The 21315-nt window shown below is 41.0% G+C and overlaps 1 protein-coding gene across 1 annotated transcript in view; it reads left to right on the plus strand.

The window, feature by feature from the left end:
* The window catches only part of thada (THADA armadillo repeat containing), a 113836-nt gene extending 92830 nt beyond the window's left edge, over positions 1-21006 (plus strand). Inside the window, exons 34-38 of the mRNA XM_063491729.1 lie at positions 636-708; positions 1168-1318; positions 1430-1552; positions 17478-17653; positions 20376-21006. Coding sequence (XP_063347799.1) covers positions 636-708; positions 1168-1318; positions 1430-1552; positions 17478-17653; positions 20376-20699 — 847 coding nt within the window. The 3' untranslated portion in view covers positions 20700-21006. The remainder of the gene's footprint in view (positions 1-635; positions 709-1167; positions 1319-1429; positions 1553-17477; positions 17654-20375) is intronic.
* Positions 21007-21315: the final 309 nt, after the last annotated feature.

The raw sequence follows: 21315 nt of genomic DNA on the forward strand, positions 1-21315 counted from the left end.
GTGTGCTCGTACTTAAGCCCCTTTGACATGCATTGGCACACACACAGACACACACACACACACACACACACCCCTTTTCTTGACAAGCCACTGCTGTACTTTTCTCACCCCTGACAAGAGAATACAGGCTTGAATAAGGATTGGATTACAAAGGCTTTTAGCCCTGCAAAGCCTTTTCCTGGCCACAATCTCTGGACCCGGGGATCCACTTTCCCTTCGGAGTGGCCCCAGGGTTATGATTAGAGCCGGGGAGGGATGAGATCGGGTTGCTGGCTGCCCTTGTCTGCCGTGTGATTGAATAGCACTCGGGCTATTGTGATCCATAATGTAGTGGTGAGTACCAGCACACTTCTTTTGTGGATTGTAAGTCAATACAGTTGAGAGGTGTGTGTGTGTGTGTGGCTGACGGCGCCGCAGCGTTGGGTAATGATTTCCACAGAACAACCTGAGGAGCACGTTATCGTTTGCAGTGCTGTCACTTTGCAAATGTGTCAAATTTAAGGGCCGGTTCACTCAAATAAAAATAACTGAAAAATGTCACTTTCTCTGCAAATCTAACAAGTTTTTTTTAGAGTAAAAGCTGAAAACTGTTTGCATGGGCCGTTTTGAAGTTGATGTGGTTTTGTGTTTTCAAGCGTGGAGCTCCACTGTGCTGCCCTGACGTTGGCCTCGCAACTGGTGATTCGGCTGGTGAACTCTGACCCGCAGGTAACGACCAGCTCATCATCATCAGCTGTGTAGTAATCCTGCAAAGAATCTGAGGGGTGGAGGTTGTTACCACCAGCCTTCAGCCTTGTCCTGGTCCCTTTTAGTTGTAGCTAGCTGCTACTTTAGTGCTTAATGCCTTTACTACAGATCAGTGGTTCCAATATGGGGGAAGTATTGGTAACATTCAACTACTACATCGTATTGCTTCACCAAATTAAAATGGTTATTCTGTATAAATACATAAAAAATAGCCATGGGGGCTTCCTATGCTCTGACAGAAAATATATTCTTGCTGTGGACAAAAATGTGAAGCTTGCCGTTATCATTTTCTTACTTTGTTCTTGGGTAAAACTGTATTTGTATTTGTGCTCAAGTGGCAAATACATCTGTGAGAAGTGGGTTAAACTTCCTCATTCATATATAGCTGAACTGTATTTTTCTAATTAATCTACCATCTAGAGTTTGAGTGCAGTGGCTTGTTTCGCTCAGTGGGGGGCGTTGGTGTGCTCGTGCTGCAGCGAGGAGCGACCAGCGGAGGTCAAGCTGGCGGCCGCAAGGGTGCTGGTCAAATGTACGTCCACCCTGCTGACCAGCCCTCGTCTGCCACTGGGTGAGCCTCAGTAATGTAACAGCCTGAAGTTTGCTTTGATGTGAGAGGCTGCTTCTGGCTGAAGACCTTGTGTATGAGTATCTATCTGTCCGTGTGTGTGTGCTGTGGCAGGTCTGTCCACGACAGTTTCACTGTGGAGGAGTCTGTTCGTGCTGCTGCAGGACGAAGACCAAGAAGTACGAGATTCAGCGTCTGACTTCATCTCTAACGTGCCAGCTCATCTGCTCAGTACAGGTACACGCTAACAGCTGTGCATAAGCATGTCCTTGCAGACTAACTAATATAAACGTGTACCCAGCACTATTTAAAAACTTGGGTGGGTGGATTTTGTTATTACCTGCAGTGCTTAGTGACTTCAGTATCATGCAGAGTGAGTATGTGGGTTATTTTTAACTCCCTGGCCAGTAATAATTACAGCCACATTTAACTGCTGTTATTCTGTGACCTATCCGGTCCTCCTGTAATTTAAAACCCATCCAGAGTCATGGCATGGTTATTCATAATAAATCTGTCAGTTCTTTATCTACGTTTTAAAAATCCTCTTATAGGGAAATTTCGCTAAAAACAACAGAAGTCATCAAATAACTTCATAGATGGATTCGTGCTAACAGTCAGTTAGCATTGACACGTCACATGCAGTGACATCAGTGGGTCAGTGTAGCTGCTGCAGGTAAATAAATACTGCTGTTCACTTTGAGCCTTTTTTCTTGTTTTTAAGCTGCTTTTAGTTTATATTATGTCAAACAGGTACTGTAAGTAAGCTGAAATATACGGTGGCCCTGAGAGGTTATTTTCACTGAACCTGTCGAATTTCACAAAATACAACACAAATAGAAAAAAATCAACACAAATGAAGTTGATTAAAACACAGTAGAACTAGGAAAGAACCAAAACTTATAAAACAAAAGAAAGTGTTTTTGGAGAAACAACAACATGACGGCGGAAATGAAAGAAACCAAAACACGTGAAGGATTGGACACTTAAAAGAAGGGGAGGATTCTTCGGTGTTGTGAGGGAGAAAAAGGTGCAGGCATTCACATAATACTGTCGATACACGTTTGCTGTTATCTTCAGTTTGGTTTTGTGAGTTTTTGTTGCATTTTTTCCTTTTTCCGTTGTGTTTTATTCCATATGTGTTGCGTTTTGAGTGCTTTGGGAGTATCTTTCTTGTTGGAGAGCATTTGACCTTTCAGGGCTACCGTAGAATTAGCTGTTGACACTTCTAGTTTGAGCGTGCTAAAGAATATAGAGACAGCTTTCAGTTGCTTTCAGCTGTTGTGATAATGAAAAAAACTTAAAGATCAAATTATTCTTAGTCAAGTTCTGAAGTCTCTTTTTTTTCTATGATTTCTGTTTTATAGTAATTTATCAAATTGGCCAGTGTTTTTCTGTCTTGGTGTTCAGATCAGAAATCATAAGGATCTTTTCCAGATTTTCTGTTACCATGGTGACTGCTCACATTAAAAGCTCAGTAAATGAAAGTTCAGTTTTAAGTCCCTGTGAGCTAAAAGCTCTGAACTCTGTTTGACAGTTTTTTTCTACTCCTGGTTCTCGATGTCGTCACTAAGAATGGATCTTCGTAACAGGATCTCAGGCACAGAAACCTTACCCACCTGCCGTTAAGGTGTTTTTGACAGTCAGTCAGAACAAAGCTGGGCTGAAGGGATGTAAGAGGAGTCGAAACGGCTCATTTCAGAAAGTAGATGAAACAAACGTCTGCATCAGGACCCCTTATGAGATAAATAAGGCTCATTTTGAACTGTGAATTATGCAAAGCTACTCTAGTCCAAGAATAAAACCAAGTCAGAGCCTCCTGGCTTTCACCAACATTTCTCTTATGGCCCGGGCTTGCCCGTGTTGGCTACAGACTACATGAAATAAAAGTTAAATTACTGGGCCCTAACACCAAACCAACAATAATACATAATTCATGTGTATATATAAACAGACACACACTAACAAAAAGCACCACAGACACATGCTAATGTTAAAAAGGGCCGATGACATCATTTTGCACTAAGGGTTGGGGAGCATTCCTGGAACGAAGGGCGCTAATTCTAAGATTGACAGTTTGCGAGAGTTAGGAGTGTGTGTGTGTGTGTGCGCGTGTGTGTCTTTTGTGGTCATGTGTCATTGTTTCTGGAATGTCTGAGAGCTGCGTTCTGAAGAACTTGTGCGCCGGCCGGCCTTACTGAACGGTAAGACCGATTCACCCCAGTGCCGCTCTTATCCTCGCTTATCTGAGAGGACTGACAGCTGGCTGCTCCCTCACAAACAGCTTTACTGTGACTTCCTATCCTCACAACACTCACTTCCTGTATTTTCCCAGCTTCCCTGCAGGAGCCACCCTTATTGTGTCTTTCCCCATTGATAGCATCTCATAACAACGAGATAGCAAAAACATACCCTGAAAAAATAAAAAAAAATTTTTTAAAAATGGTCTGATGGCAACACTGTTTGTAGATTGGGTGGGGGGGGAGGGGGGCATAGTCATGGGGGAAGACTCAACCCGAGCTGTGGTTTAGCTGAAGGCTGATAAGTGACGAGGTTTTCTTTATTTCAGTTTGCTGTTTTTATTTCATTTGGTGGCCGTAAAAGCAGAGTCAAAAAATCCAAATTTTCCCTTAAAAGCTGAGCCTGTTTCACCACCTCAGTACCCAGGAAACCAATTCAAAATCCCTGGAAGTGTTTTGATACCAGTATTTATACAAAGGCACTGTGCGTGTGTGTCTGTGTGTGTGCTATAAGTGTTTATGTATATAAGGCCAGACTGGGTCAGATAAGCTGTAAGCTAAAGAAATCAGATAGGAGGTCAGCAGCACAGCATGACTAAGATGGAGATTTTTTCTTTCTGTGCAACAGGAAAGGAACACAATAGGCATAATTACAGAGTGGGTGTCCCAGTGTGTGTGTGGGGGGGTGGCAGGGGGCATTCTCCTCTGTCCAGCCATAGTCCCCGCTCATTTGGAGATGACAGCTTTTTGCATGTGGGCGAGGCGCTGAGTGTGGCGCTTACCGTAATTTCCTCATGGACGATGGGGAAGGAACAAAAACAAGTGTGAGTGTTTGCCTCCACTCTACTGTGTGACCTTCACGCTCCAGCCAAGCCATTCAAAAAATCTGCTCTGACCGCCAAGATCGTGAAAATTCCACTGAATTCCTAGTTTATCCAAGCACGTGTCGTACGCACTGCAGGAATGCAGCGTGCAGTGCAAAAAGGGAAGAAATGAGACGGTAAATTGGTGATCTTGTACCAGATGATTGGGCGACTTGGCCAAGGAAGTCAAATTCCTCATGCAAATGAAAAATAGCAGAAAACCAAAAAAGAATCACATCCCATTGATTATCTTTTTTTTTTTAAACTCCTTACTTGGGAAAATATGTCATCTTTCTTCTTTTAAAGCTTAGAAATGTTCTAAAATTATATCTGCGGCAGTTAGCTTGAAGAACATCATGGTGCTTTGGCAGTACCAAGGCAGATTTAATGAAGTCATCATGACCAGAAGAACACATGCACTGCTTCTCTGTGTGTGTGTGTGTGTGTGTGTGTGTGTGTGTGTGTGTGTGCCACTGTGCCTTGTGGGAGTAAAATGAAAGCATGAATGCACTGGCAACAGTTTATAGCTGAGTGTCAAAGGTCAATCAAGGTTAGTTAGACCGTATAGGTTGCATGAGAAAAAGGGATTAACCTGGAGTGCTAAATTAATCTTGAGCTGCTGACTTTGCAGCAGGCTGCAAAGTCAGCAGCTGCAAAGTCACAACTGCAAAGTAACAACTTTAATTGTTTTGAACAATTAAAGTTGTTTTATCATTTGATTTATTTTTGATCAGTCTTTTAACTAAAATGGCAAAAGTCTGGTGTTGTTTCCACCATCGTCTGCCTCTGAATTTTGTAACCTTGCGCAAAGGGTTTGACTTCTTCTTCTCCTTCACCCGCACTGATATGAAGGTTTTCTCTGAGTGGCGACACCTGTGATTCAGGAGAATATCGCAGAAAATGCTCACATCCTCAGTGCTGGTGTAAACATGACAGAGCTGTGGCTAGAAGACTATTTACGTACAACACGACCATGGCGCTTAAGGTAGCTTTTAATGTCAAAGTGACATGCTGTTGAAACGGTGAAGTTCTCTGCTGCCTCTCCAGAGACCTGATGCTGGCAGTGATTCCTTTGGCTCGGTGACCAATATAATATCTCAACCCTTAACGCTGCAGTCAGAGCGCCAAGAGCATAGGAATAGTGCCGCATGCTTTTCCACACCATACACACAGTATATAGTGCAGTGCCAGTGGAAAAACCCAGCTTTACTGTGTTTGTATCTGTGAGAGTGTGTGTGTATCTATTTGTGCCTTTCTCATTCCCTTCAGGCCATCCAGTGTTACATGAAGGGTAGTGTGTGTGTTTTATGACCTGCCACTGCAGAGTCAAGTATCTGAGGTGTGAGCTGCTTCAGATGGAGGCGGTGACTCTGGGCCCTTTGATATGGAGGACAGACAGAAATGTGGGAACAGATTCAACAACACACACAAACATGTAACACACACAAAATAAGGAAATGTTAAAAACCTTTTCCCAATTTAGGGAAGCAGTTTAAAGATTAAAAACACTGTGTGTGTGCTCTGTCTCAGTTATTTAAATAAGGACTTTAAAAAGCTATAAAAGTTTTGGTTGAGTCTCACTTTTGGTAACAGATCTGATTTTATTGTTAACAGAGATTAGAGTCCACTCTGACTGATTTGTACCTACAGATTTAGACTATTAACATATAAAGCCTTTGTGTCCATTCACTTTAAAGGGACAGTGTGTAAAATCTCACCATTAGACATCAGTAGATTGCAGATTCTGGTCAACTGACTTCTGTTTTCTTACCCCTCCCAATTCATGTGCATCATCTTAGTGGTCACCGTTCAACTTTAGTGCGTGTGCGATGTTAGTCTGCTGTCAATGCGCCAGGTGGCGACGTCTAAAACTTTGTGAAAGGAGTTCGATACAAGTCGATGAGCCGGTGAAGCTCACAGTGAGGATTTTCTGAACGTTTCTGTTGATAAACGCTGGCGTTAGCTGCTGTTAGCCAGCATTACTGAAACTTTCCTTGAAATGTATCTAACATTGTTGAGCTCATAGTGAAACTTGGCGAATAAACTCTCACCTTCTTCTCTGAGCTGTGACCCACAGCCATTGTCCTGGATAGGAAGAGCAAATCTAACTGCCCCCCACCCCACCCCCACCCTGGCAAACTGGCACCACCTTCCAAATACCTCTAGACTAATTAGGTCTGAAATCAAACTCTGTTTGTCCTCGCTGGACCTCCAGCACTGTCACGGACTCAGGCCAGGACCAGAGGGAAGACTTTATATATAGAGCATAGAGGGATTTGGATGGGGCGGTTGAGATGATTTGGGCTTTGTGACATGGGCTATAAGAGGACTTTGATTAGAATTCTGATTAGTATCACACAGATTAACAGTGAAATGCTGAGCACACAGGTCAATCTATGTATGAAATATTTCATGTAAGTTTGCTCATTTCTAATATAAAAATGTGCAGATTTTCTAAAAAATTCTTGTCAGAGCTTGTCACAATTTTTGAATAGTTGTTAAAAATGTGACTGTAGACTTAAAATGGACCTGGATCCTTTATAACGTGCCAGCGGGTGATAGCTGTGGTTGCACAATGACTTCTGGCCGTATGGAAGTCTTTGGGAAATTGGCTCTCTGCCCTGACCTCTGTAAACTTTCTCCTGATGAGTTTTTGGGCTCAGTCACTTAGTTATGTTTCTAATTTAGAGATATTACACAAATGCAAGAAAGCAGTCCTGCATATTAGTGTAATATGAACATTGAAGGATATATCCTGGTCAAAAGGACTCCAGGATTCCTCACAGTGTTACTGGAAACCAAGATATTGCCATCTAGAGTAAGTAGCTGGTTAGACACCATGTTTCTAAGATTTTTAGGGCTGAGTACAATATCCTGTTTTATCTGAAGCAGGAAATTAGAGGTCATCCAATGATGTTGCAGTTTCACGGTCAAAAACATCCCTGCGTGTCACATCCGGTGACAACACTCGAGATTTCACAACATGGCTCCACTAAACAATTGGTGATGTCACAGAGGCTGCAGCCATCTGTTCGTAACGCCTATGTTCGATTTGTAAAAACAGATTCTGTTGTACGAACAGCAAAGCAAATGTCAAAAATGTGTCGAATTCAAAAGATCTGCTCTGCCCAACATCATGAAAATTGCACCAGTTCATCCAAGCACATGTCGTACCCGCTGCAGGAATACAGCTGTCAAAAATGTGGGAAAACTAAACAAAGAACATGGTCCAAGCTTAAATGGTACAGGCTTGCCACGACTAGCTTCAAAGAATAGAAAAATACCATCAAATGCCCATACAGAGTTCTAAGACGGCACTCTTTCTTGCAATTTTTAAAAAGTTGATTTGGGTCTGTATCAAAATTTAGAGAGCCCTGCTTTTACTGGAGCTCCACCAAGTTTCAGGGGGTATTCATGAGGGGTCACCCCACCAGACGGGCGGGCGGCTTTGGTGTGGACATTTACGTTTATAACTGTGATAACTCGAGAACAAGGTGACGTAGGATTTTGAAATTCATACCACAGGTGGATCTACTAAAACATCTTGGACTCGTTTGACTCTGTGACATCGGCCTTAACGTCAAGGTCAGAGGCCAACATTTCTGAATAGTTATTCACATTAATGGGTTTTGGTTGGCAGGAGGATTTTCTGCCTACTTCAGTTCTTTGCTTTAAGGCAGAGGTGGGGACTCCAGGCTTCGAGGGACAGTGTCCTGCAGGTTTTAGATATCACCCTGGGTCAGCACACCTGAATCAAATGATTAGTTCATTACCAGGCGTCTGGAGTAATTTAGCAATTTGAATCAGCTGTGTTGGATCAAGCACACATCTAAAACCTGCAGGACGCCGGCACTCGAGGCCTGGAGTCCCCACCCCTGCTCTAAGGTAACCCGCTGCTAGTGGATACTGTGTTTACATCAGCGATATCAGAATTGGTATCAATCTTCTCGTTCTGCTCTGTATCAGAAAATGAATGAGCATTTTCCATGAAACATCAAACTGCTTTTCAAAACGATGCAAATTTTCCAAATTGTTCCATCCTTCATTATACTGTAGACTCCACTTACAGGCCCATATTTTAAAGGCCAATCCCAGTGAACCATATTCAAACAAACAACCTGGAGTAACCTATTTTGCTTACTGTAAAGACAGCGACGGGCTGTTCAGAATGGTGCCTTTCATTTGTTTACACTGGATGATGCAGTTGATCGGAAGCGAATGGCCCGGTGGAGCCGAAGGACGCTCGCTCGTGAAATGGGCCTCTTCCTATTGCAGCACAGCACTTACTTGCGCAGTAAACCTGAGATTTGTGTCACACAGACGTTGCTGTAAAGCACACAGAAAGCAGAGGAGAATTACTCAAGGTTTGATTTGCTGCTGGGTCCTTTACTTTTGGAATAAATAGGCAGTTATTTCACCCTCCAGTGGAAACACACAGACAGAATTAGTGTTTTCGCTGCTTTCACCGTCTTTCACTCGAAACGACAGCCCGGGGAATGAGATTTTAATCATTTGGTGGGTGGTGTGAAATAAAAAGTCACATGTCTGCAGTAATGACTAGTGTCTGCAGGCTCTGGTGCAGTGTGTCTGTGTGCAGTGTTTTCACTGCAGTATACAGCAGTGGTTGTGATGTGCTCTTAAGATAAAAACTGCAATGCACCATCTCAACGTAGGTATTTCGCAATCTAACCATATCGAAGTAAATCAGCCTCATTGTGCATCCTCGTTTATTGTGAAACATCTGTAATCAGACCTAGATCTGAGAGGAGTAGTGGGTCAGTTGAATGTTTACTCTAACCCCTATGGGAGTATCTGTGGCTGTGTTTACTCAGGGCCTGATTCTCTTTATATTTGCTTTTCAGGACCATGGAGAATACATAAAAATGCCATTTTTAAATGTTAGAAGGGAGTGCACTTCTCCATCAGCTTTAAAGCTAATGCACATTTTGAAGTTTTTTTGTTTAATGTAGAACTAAAACCTGAATTTAGTATCCACTGAGGAGGTGAGTCACAGATCAGAACATAAAATCACCTCTAGAATGACTAATAAACGTTTGCCAGTAATCTGTGTGTTATCTCATGTACAGAAATCCAGGCATTTACTTTTTGCCTGTTAAAACAAACATAAGCTATTTAAAGACAGATCTGTGCAGATGATGTTACACTGCATGCTTTTAACGACAAGAAAGCTGAGAGTTCACAAACACATATAGGTGGGGTGAGGTTTCCATAATTGACTGATAGGAGCCTGTTTGGCCCCTTGGTGAGGCGGTCTTTTACTTGTGTTTGACTGAATAAACACAAGACCACGATGGTGAGGCTGCCAGAATACTCCCACACCGTAATTTGTGTGTTAATGCTCGCTGAGGTTTCGTACTAGGTTTCGTACGTTTATTATCTGGTTTCCTCGTGTCGCCGTTGTTGTTGTTTCTCTTGATCTTGACACCAGAGGAAGCCAGGGCTGTAAAGTGTTTTTATTTCACACCTCTCTCACTATCTCACACCTTTGCTTCCTGCAGCATCTGCAGCGCACGCTGTGAACAAGAAAGACTTCTTGTTCTTCTCAAGGAGGTGGTGTGTGTGTGTGTTTCACACAGAGATCTTCAGCAAGAACACTGGTACTTGATGAAGTCTACAATATTCTGCAAAAGTGTAGCAACACCACTCTGCATGTGCAAGCATACATGGATATACAGGAAAAACAGAGTTTGTGCTCTCACAAGATTGAAAGTAAATATGTGGCAGGAGTATCTTTATTGTTCAGCACTGCCTGAACTCTCTTAGGCAGCTTTCTTGTCATTGATTTAAGTAGTCTTCAGGAATAGTTCTCTGGACTTCTTGAAGGACATTCAAAGCTCTTCTTCTTTGTTTCATTGTATTCTACCAAGATGATCCAACACAACTTCAATAACCTTAAGGCCATGCCTGATAGTGGCACTGCGATGGCACTGTGATTGGGCATTGGTAAGATGTTTTCCAGATGGTACTGTGTGGTGCATCAAAATCTGATGGTACTTTTCAACTTTGAGGAGATCCTGAACACCACTGTCTGAGGCCACGTCCACACTAATATGTTTTTGTTTGAAAACACATCTTTTTCTCTCCGTTTTGGCCTTCCGTCCACACTGAGACGGCATTTTTGGTCAAGGAAAACTGAGCTTTTGAAAACGTTCTCCAAAGTGGACACATTTGAAAACGCTGTTTTCTCGTCGCAGTGTTGACTGCAAACCCGGAGCCTTTCGAAAACAATGACGCATTTTTGTCATATGATGCAGTCATGTGACCAATTCACCTAAGATGCAGGACGGCATTGTAGTCTATATTCTCGCTCGATTTTGCAACGTTGTACTTTTGTGTTACTCGCAGCAACAACTCCACCTCATTGTCAGTCCATTTAAAAAACTCTGTGCTTATCCTCGACAATTTGCCACGACGTTTCAAAGAGCCGGAAAGTAAATAAACGGCAGACAGAAAGGAATCGTCTTAGGTTTCACGCATGCGCAGTACAGAACATAAGCGTTTTCAGTCGTTTCAGTGTGGATGCGCAACTTTTCAGAAACGATTAAAAAAAAAATAGTATGGACGCGGAGCGTTTTTAGACAACAACACTGTTTTCAAATGTATGCAGATTAGTGTAGACGTAGCCTGAAATGCAACCCCAAGCCATGGCAGAACCTCCACCGTGTTTTACAGATGGCTGTAGACACTCACTGCTCTACCTGTCTCCTGACCTCCTCTTTATACAATAATGTTGAAGGAATGAACTCCCACCAAAGCGAATGTGACAGGAAGTGTCCAGGATTTCTCCCATTTCACTGCCCTGACAGCCCACTGATCACCCCCATTCCTCTCATCTGCCCCTCACCGTCCCCACAATTGGAGACCTGACACCCCTTCACCTGCTGCAGAGGCTCAGTTTGTAATATGCAGACCTGTGTTCTTACTAAAACACACAGGTCTTATTGCTCCCTCTTCATTCAACTCTGTAATGATAGAACTGTGTGGCTGCAGCAGGACAAACAGGACCATACTGCTCTTAATTACTTTATAATAATCAATAGATGTCTGCTTTTGACCAAACCATTTTCTTAATTTTCAACAGATTTTTCTCTGATAATTCTCTACGGGGACCTTGCCATCCTGTTTAGTTCGAGTCTATGAAAACAGAACGTAATGTGAAGACAGCGATTAGCATACTATAACCCTACGGTTATTACGATAAGCAAGACTGAAACAAGGAAGGAAATGAATTGGTACGATGCAAGATCAGATTACTTGAGTTTTGTGTCAAACTGTTTTTAGAGAGCTCTCTTTTTCTGCGAAAACATTTTTTAGAGTTGTTTACCTTCTTCGGAGGGTCACCGTAGAGAGAGTGGGTATAAAATGAGGGGGGAAAGTAAGAATTACTCCAAAAATGAGTTCCAGTCTGCCAGTTTTTCACACCCATAGACTGTATATAAAAGATGCACATAAACAGTTTGTTAAGCCTCCACTTTAGCTTTATGACCATAGCCGTGATTATGTTTTGTTCAGCCAGACGTGACCACATTTAAAGGAGGCTGAGCATCCACAGTATTGTCTGCTGCTACTAAGCTTAGCAATGGGCCTCCATAAACTGTATGGATGCAATGCACAGATGCCCGCTAATTAATGCTAAATATAGAATTTTATTCACCAAAACTAGAGCACAGATTTCTTGAAAGGTCTGTTAGTACATTTAATCAAATGCACCACAAATACGTTCAAGTTTAGTTGAAGTTTGGTGACTCAGTTACCAAAGGTCAGGCGTTTAAAGTGCTTCCAAGGATGAAAACTTTAAGCCTTAACATAAGTTTAGGTGGTGAGTCTAAATACATAAATCGTTTCTCTCTTTGTAGCTGACATTAAGAGGAAATTTAGCTATAGAACCCTTCATTTCTGCTATAAAGCTAACCACATTAACAGGAGGATGTGTGGCCATTTTGAAGTCAGCTCCAATGTTGCCACTGAGTTCTAAATAAATGTAAAGTCATTGTAAAGGAAGAAATTTGTAAAATAACACCAGTAGTTCAAGGCCATAGTATGTGGCATGCTAAATGTAATAGAGTAGTACAAGTATTTTTACATCATGGACCAGTGAGACTCTATCTGTCACTGTAAAGACATTTAGCTAAACATGCATCCCTGAGGTGTCTTCATATAGGAAAAGGAAGGACGTGATACATGACGAACGTGTAAAATTACAGAAAAGGGTTCTGGTAGTTCATTGCCAAGACTGTAATGTAATGATAATTTATATATATATATATATATATATATATATATATATAATGTATATATATATTAGGGGTGCAACGATACTCGTATCAATATTGAACCGTTCGATACAGTGCTTTCGGTTCGGTACGCATGTGTATCGAACAATACAAAATTTTTAATTTATTTTATCAACTTTTCTTCTGACGATGCTGTCTGTGTTGAGAGCTCAGTGGATCTGCGTTCGACTACTCCGACTAGGCTGCACTGTCGAGCGCAGATCCACTGAGCGCAGCGCAAGCTAGCGAGACAGAAGTTCAGCTCGTTGCAGCATGGCAAATTGAACCTCCCCCACCCTCATTCAGATCTGGCCTTTGGAACTATTTTGGTCTTCATGTGAAGTATGACCCTGAAGGTAAGCGCGTCATGGACAAAAGTAAAACAGTATGTCGGATGTGCCACGCAGTGTTCAATTACATGGGTGGGAACTAGTACGTTAGCGCAGTTTGCTCGTTAACGTGTTGACGCTGTCCAGCCCCACGCACGGGGCGATCCGCGGTAGCTCGTTAACGGAGATTTGCCGTGTTGTGGCGTTAACGTCATTTTAACGAGATTAATGCTGACAGCACTAGTGGGAACACAACGAATATGACTGCACATTTACTCCAACGTCATCCTAGTGCAAAGACAAGTGGAAGCAGACAAAAGCAACAAGCACGCATGCTACAGACTTTACCCGAGTCATTTAGACAGCCGTTAGCACATGATTCTCCTTATGGGGACCTGATATGTTTAATATGCTGCTGAGAATATACCCCAGAAGAAGTGTATAGTATAGCTTTTATTTTGGAAAGAGCCATTTCTCTGTAATAAACTCTCTTTTCCAAAGATGAGGGATTTCTCCATGAGATATTTATTTTTTTTATTACTTTTTCGTTTCAGCAACATTAAATTTAAAAACTGTACTTTTGAGTTAAAATATATATTTATAATTTTAATAAATGACAAATTAAAAAAGCATGAACATTTTTTTGTATCGAAAAAATATCGAACCGTGACACCAAAGTATCGAACCGAACCGAACCGTGAATTTTGTGTATCGTTGCACCCCTAATATATATATATAGAAAGAAAATTGTATATAGAAGAGGGTTCATGAGGGTTGTCATTATCAATGGAAAAAGCTGTAAAACGTATGAAAATACAGTTAAAAGTTCATAATGTATGCGCTCCTTTATGTTTTCCAAAGCCTTCCAGAGGGTCGGGTTGGAGTTGGACACCAGAGGGCCCATTCTTCCCCCTCTGGTGTAGTACTGTAACAAAAAGTTTTAAAAAAATGAGTATAAAGTGCTGTGATGGACATGGATAAAGTAATGGTTTTGATTGCCTTGTCAAGGAAGATGGATGCTTCCAGTTTTTCCAGTCTTTAATCGTATCAAACTTTTGCTTCCACTGAAGAAAGGTAGCAGCAATGAGTTCACGAGATCAACATCAGATCTCTTTCGTGCCGCTGTGTACACTTTCCCACCAGAGAAGAAGAGATCACATGCCTGGTGAAGAGTTTGTTTTGTTTCTATCAGATTTACGTTTGAAGTAGTTTCTAAAACCATGGTTACCACAGTCTGTAACAAAGCAACCAAAGATCTCAGTGAAGGTCCAAAAAAACAAAAAAGTCAAATGTTTAAAAAGCTCGGAATGGTGCGACTGTTACAATGTTTCCACAAGTGGCCCAAGGTTAAGTTTTTCCCTCACTCTGCTGCCCTGCCCAGCTCAAATGTACTACAGGAGTGCCAGAGGATGGAGTGTGTGCCAGTGGATGCCAACTGCAGGGCACTCCCTCCCTCCCTCTCTCTCTCGCTCTCACACTCTCAGCCCATCCTACCCGAGCCCATTCTTCCACCCAGTGATATTGTCATTTGCCAATTGCCTCGCAGTCTTTCAACACCAGACACCACCTGATTAAAATGCTTGCGTCCAACACACTGGGCAGTAATGGCAATGAAAGACAATCCCCTTGAGAAAGAGGGGCATTTTTGCGCCAAAAAAGCTTGAGAGGGAAATCGGGTTAAGCGACGTGTGAAACCGCCGTAGAGAAGCAGATAAATTGAACGGCAGCTAAAATTTCCTATTATGTCCCCTTAATGCCGGGGGAGGGCTGTAAGGGACTTGACTTCAGAGGCAGGGCTGTCCCAGAGAGAGGCGGCTTCTTGGTAAAGAAAGGAATTTGTCACTCATGCTCTTAAACTCTTAAATCTCCTCTAATACACTACAATCAGCAGGCTCTAATGTTCACAGAGTGGGTTTCCCTCCACGCTCAGACTCCGGGCTCTGCTGCGATTTTACGCCTCCTCTCAGAAGATGAAAAACAATCTGGGTTCCCAACCCTGCATGTGTGTTTTAAACTGTATGTGTGCCCATAGGGGTCCGTATACCTCCTCCCTCCCTCCTTTCCTCTTCTCTTTCCTTGGTGGTAATGTTTTGGCTAGTCGCTCTCAAAGCCTTTTGAAGTCTCTGTGTTATCTTGGTGTCAGCTGCGGCGAGGATGGTCAAGGTGGGAGAACAATACACTCAACCTCCACGTCAGATAGTTGCAGCACGGACAACTGCAGCCGTTAAATGAAGTCATATGTTATGTTTTCCCTCTGAAGTGTGTGTCCTTGCACTTCCACTTCCTCTAAAGTCTTGCAGCACTGCGGAGGAATGGCCTCATCACAGGCCGGCCTGTGGGTACGTGTGCGTTATGGCCCATTTGTCGAGGACTTACAAATTGACAAATTGCCAGAAATACATTTTTTGCTAAAACAAGACATGAACATTGCATTTGCACATCTTACACACAGAGACCGTCCTTTAATTTAACATGCAAGAGTGTTAGGAGCAGTGCTGCAATTCAAGTGTGAGCGCGTGCGCAGATTGGTGCAAGTATATTTTTGAATCTACTCATACACACCCTGATGGCGGTTGGTTGTATGAGTTATAGTTTTGTTTCCCAGAAGTACGTCCAAACCCAGAGAGGACACACACACACACACACACACACACACACACACAGTCTGGAACACAGTGTCATTGAAACATCGCAACTTCACAAACACCAGCAGCTACAAACCCACAAGGAGGTCACTGGGGGAAATCCGGTCAAGGTGGGAAACATGTTTTCATGAAGTGGTCATGAAGCCCAAAACCTACCTGGCGTCATTCTCGTGCACCATATTTGGAATAACGCTGAGATGTGTGCGCACATTTTTCCTCGTAGAACGCCTGAATTTTACAAATAGTCTTTTTTTTTTTTTTTATTTCAGCTCAAGTTTCAATTATTTTGGATTCAGTGACACACCACTACATGTAATGGTTTTTCCTTTCATGACATTCGATGGGCTCAGTCTGTGGGCTGCTGTGTCGTAGAAACATACTATAATCCGTACGTGGCTCATGCTTTCCTTGTAGTAATCTAGGTGTGTCCACCATATTTTTCTTAACCCTTATCCTGATAGGGAACACCAGGTTTCTCTTTTCCCTGTCAGGAGTTTTAATACATCTGCTAAAACGCACTGACTTGACTAAGATTTCGGTTGAGGTACTCAAAGCGTCCGCAGAACACGTCTCATTTTTCAGCCAGTTAACGTGAGTCACTGGTAACACAGAAGAATTAGCTTCAAATGTCTAGTTGGAACATTATGCATCAATAAATACTTTTATATATTTACAATTAGTGATTGTCACATGTTCCAAGAATTCAGATTGAAATGTGGTAGTACAGCAACTTGTACCAGCTGATTAGTTCAACATTTTGTAAATTTGTAATAAAATATTTAGCACTAATTTATGTTTAATAACTGTGCATAGACGGTGTGTAGCTAATTTAGCTCATGGGCACATAAACATAATCTAACATGATTGCTAATATAACCTGTTAAGATTTGAAAATTATATGTTTAATTAAAAGACATGCACCAGCTCCTCAGTAGCGTAGCATTAGCATAATTAACCATGTGCCCTAAATTTAAATAGTAAATTCTTACAGACAAACTAGGTATTATGAAATATTTAAATGTAGCAGCTGTCATGTATAAGTGTTAAGTAACCTTAAGTAGCATTCTGACAAAGTAAACGTTAGCCTGCTAATATAGTATTTAAAAAGAGGTCATCTGAGGACATGCACCGTCTGTTTTAATGTCATTAGCATAACACATCTGCCAGTGACCCTGATGCTACTCTGTAATAAAAGTAACATTAAATTCTTTCCTACTGAGAGTATTATCACCTTTCTTGTGTAGCTAAATTAGCTGATTGGCAAAAAGAGTGTTAGTTTTCTAATACGATGACACGTTTAGCCTAAAAAGTGTTTAATGAATTAAACCACGGCCCTACAAGAGAGTTCAGGCTATGTTGGAAAATAAAGGTGTTCATACCAGATATCGACTTTGAAGGTCATTGTAACTATAATATATATCCTTGTATGTTTGCACATGCTTCGATGTTCCTGTATCTATTTCCTCGTTTGATAACAAAATATAGACTTTTGCACAAAGGTGTGTATTATAGCCTTACAGGTGATTTTTACATCCAAGTTCTACATTATCAAAGTCTTTATTAGCTTAGAGATTATTTACATTGAATGTTTCAATGTCATTTGTAGTAAATCATTAGTTTTAAAGTTTCTTGTTGGCACCACACACATCTTGCTCACCATTTCAGTTTGTAAAATCCCCCCCTGGTTCCAACTGTAACCTTGTGCCTCCTTTTGAGCTTGATTGTATAAAATGTGTTTTATATGTAAAACAGTGTGTGCATATATTTTAAATGTTTGTTCTCTTCTGTCCTCAGACATGGCAGGTGTGTTCACGTGTCCGCCCGCGGCCCTGGATTCAGGCGTCGGGCTCCTGTGTCGGCTGTTCGAGATGTGGGGGGAGGTACAAGCCGGCATCCTTGCTCTGACAGAGTGGCTGCTGGGGGAGGATGAGCACAGTCAGGATGCAGCTGTAAATGAAGCTTCTAGTCTGGTGAGTGTCGTTCACACAACTCTTATTTTACATGATTTTCATTTATTTGTCATTGTGACCTGAGCGCAGATGCATATTGACAACTTGAACTGTAACACTGTGGTAAAAGAACATCACGACCAGTTCGAAAAAACAGTGTGAAGTGTTTGCTAGACAGTAGACTACATATGCTAGCAATGATTTTCATTAAGTAAACGGATGCGTCTCAAGGTTACACTTTCTATGGCTACACAAGGTTTGTTTGTGAAGTGTTAGGGTGAAAGAAATTGCTGACACTGCTGTGTAGGGGATATATTAGGTTCTATATTAACACACTGACACAAAGTCACAGTTTGATTCATGTTAATGTGGTGTCTGTGAAGTGTGAAATATCAGGGACAATTTGCTCTTGCTGTCATGTTCTGCTCTCACAAGAAGTCAATATGTTTGAGTTCTTTAAGTAACCAAGGTTTCTGCTCTGTACCCACGTTTGGTTTAGCCATCTGTTTAGTTGCTCGTGTATCTTTGAGCTTTGGTTGATTACTTAAACACAACCCAAAGTATTGTGTTCTTAGAGCTGCCAGTTTTTGGTACTGAGTCATATAAATCTGTTTAATGTGAACGCTGTTACTCATACTAACCATAGACTGTATATAAAAGATGGACTGGGCCACCAACCATAGTCTGTATATAAATGATGAACTTAGCCACCACCAGTTAGTTCATGAACTCTTCTCCCGAAGCCTCAAACTGAGTGTTTTAACTGTGGCCATCTCGATGTTTTGAAACCAGATATGAGAATCTGGGGGTGGAATGTGAGTGAGAAACCAAGGTAGATACCATATCGCAGCAACTTGTCAGCTTGAATAAAGGCCCACCGTAAAAGGTATCCTTTATTTGTATCATATCGTTTATTTGACTCCAGCTGGGACCACAACGAGCCCTGGAGTGACCTTAAAAGAGCCCAATTGACGTATTAGCGATCTGTTAGCTACTTGCTAATCTTTTGGCATCTGCATTCATAATGGCCATTAAATGGAATTAGAAATACTAATTATGGAGTTTTGACGTTGCATGGTTTGTCGAGCAGAGGGGCAGTCTGTTGGCAACACATCTGTTTGGAACCCCACAAACACAACAACCAGGTGATCCGAGCAGTATCGCCAAATCACAACAACAGTCACTTAAATAGACACTTAAATGGACGTCATCGGCTCTGACCTTGAAATTACTGGTCACATGACAGCATAAGAACCGTCAATGATGTGGCCTAGCAACATGAGCGATAGCCTCCGCCCCAGTGATTTTATTCAGATATTTATTATTAAGTGACTTACGTATATATATATATATATATACATATATATATATATATATATATATGTGTATATATATATATATATATATATATATATATATATGTGTATATGTGTATATATATATATATATATATATATATATATATATATATATATATATATATATATGTATATATATATATATATATACGTATATATATATATATATATACGTATATATATATATATATATACGTATATATATATATATATATACGTATATATATATATATATATATATATATACGTATATATATATATATATATACGTATATATATATATATATATACGTATATATATATATATATATACGTATATATATATATATATATATATATATATATATATATATATATATACGTATATATATATATGTGTATATGTGTGTATATATGTGTATATGTATATGTGTGTATATATGTGTATATATATATGTGTGTATATATGTGTATATATATATATGTGTATATATGTGTATATATATATATGTATATATATATATATATATATATGTATATATATGTATATATATATATATATACACACATACATACATATTGTGCTATTTCTTACTTCTTGTACTGTCTGTTTTTGTTACTGTTTGTACTGGAGCACCGTAACCAACATAATTTCCCTTAGGGATCAATGAAGGATTCTGATTCTGATTTTTACTGATTGCCTGGCAACAAGAACAGGATTCTTGAAACTAACTGGATGAATAGTTTCAAAAACTAGCATTTGAGGCCACAAACTCATAAGGAAAATGTTTAAGAGAGGTCATAGACCAGTCGAGTATTAGGTTTGTTTTACAATGAATTGCAGTATAATCTGACTTATTTTGGAAACCTAAGGAGCCTGAAGCACTTCCAGATGGGCACTTCATTTTTCAGGCCTGGAAGCTGTGTCCGTCTTCTATATACAGTTTATGATAGTGACTAAACCACAGAGATTTATTATCAAGTGTTTTAGGCCTGGGATTGTTTTCTCAAAGTAAAGCTTCAGAATTAGTCACTCCTGGCAGCAGAAAGCATATCTTGAGTTATTGTGACAAGTCAGCAAAAATCTAGCTTTTAAAGTACAACATTTACAAAAGTCTCTGTTTTAGGGCTCTTAAAAGCCTAGAGTTGTGTGGATATAGGCTTACTTACAACACAGAACTGTTTTTAGTAAAAACAAATACATATATGTGAGTATAGGTGTTGTGATTTTTGTGAATTTAGTGAAAGTGATGGAACATTTAGCAGCTAAAGATTGAGATACTTCATTGATGATTTGGCGGAAACTGGATCGGTAGTACACAAGCAGCTCTAGGTGTGGGAGGGGGGGAAAGCAAACTCTTTAAATTCCCTTCCAGTAAAGTGACTTCCATTTTGCTTTTGACCAGGACGATGATGACTTCCTGTTCGAGAAAGGGGATCTAAACCTGTGGGCTGAGCCCATCCAGTGGGTGAAGCTGCTTCACAGACACCTTGGCTCCCTCATCCTAACCTTCAAGGACACTCGGGAACCGGAATCTGCTGGGCTGGACCAGGTTAACCAAATCCACACTCTGGCCCAAAGCAAGGCCCTCAGCTCCCAGCAGGCCCTGGACTCCCTCCCAGCTCTGCCTCAGTTCTGCTGCACCATCGAGCACGCCCGGCTGACGCTGCGTCAGCAGAGGGCCGCTCTGGCTCTAGAGGTGCTGGACAGGCTGAGACAGAGAAGCTAGAAGAGATCGGTTTTAGTTGCACCAGTTGTTTATTTTCAATGGGAAAAGACTTCCAAATATTTCAGTTATCACATAAATGGATTTTAATGGCCCGACACAGGAGACCACAGGCTGGTTTTGTGGTGAAGTCTTTTAATGATCAAGTGGAGGGAATGAAGGAACTCTGATGTTTTTCGTTTTTTACTTCATGTCTTACAAATGTTGCTCTCCTTGATTGCCAGAAGCATCATAAGTGCATGATTACTGTTCCGTTATTAGTGTACTTTTTAAATCCAATGTTCCCAACTGCTAAAATGGAAAGAATAAAACGTCCTGTTTTTTTTTTTTTTTTTTCTTTGTTTGTGTTTCTAAATGCTACGATGGTTTTAAAGAGGCTGCAGATGATAATAACAACACTGTGTGAACATGTGTGCAGATTTCTGGCAATTGTGAAGCCATAACAATAATTCAAGCCGGGCTTGTGCGAAAACAACACTCGACGCACTGTTCTCTTATCAGCGGGAATGTGTCACACGACAAACTTCCAACAGTGTCAGCATTGAGCTCGCAGTGCGTCCCGCGCTCTCCATGTCCACCAGGGAATTTTAATTCGGAACAAAACAACTCGGGCGCCTTG

The sequence above is a fragment of the Pelmatolapia mariae genome, linkage group LG13 (genome assembly GCF_036321145.2).
Source record: "Pelmatolapia mariae isolate MD_Pm_ZW linkage group LG13, Pm_UMD_F_2, whole genome shotgun sequence".
Classification (NCBI taxonomy): Eukaryota; Metazoa; Chordata; class Actinopteri; order Cichliformes; family Cichlidae; genus Pelmatolapia; species Pelmatolapia mariae.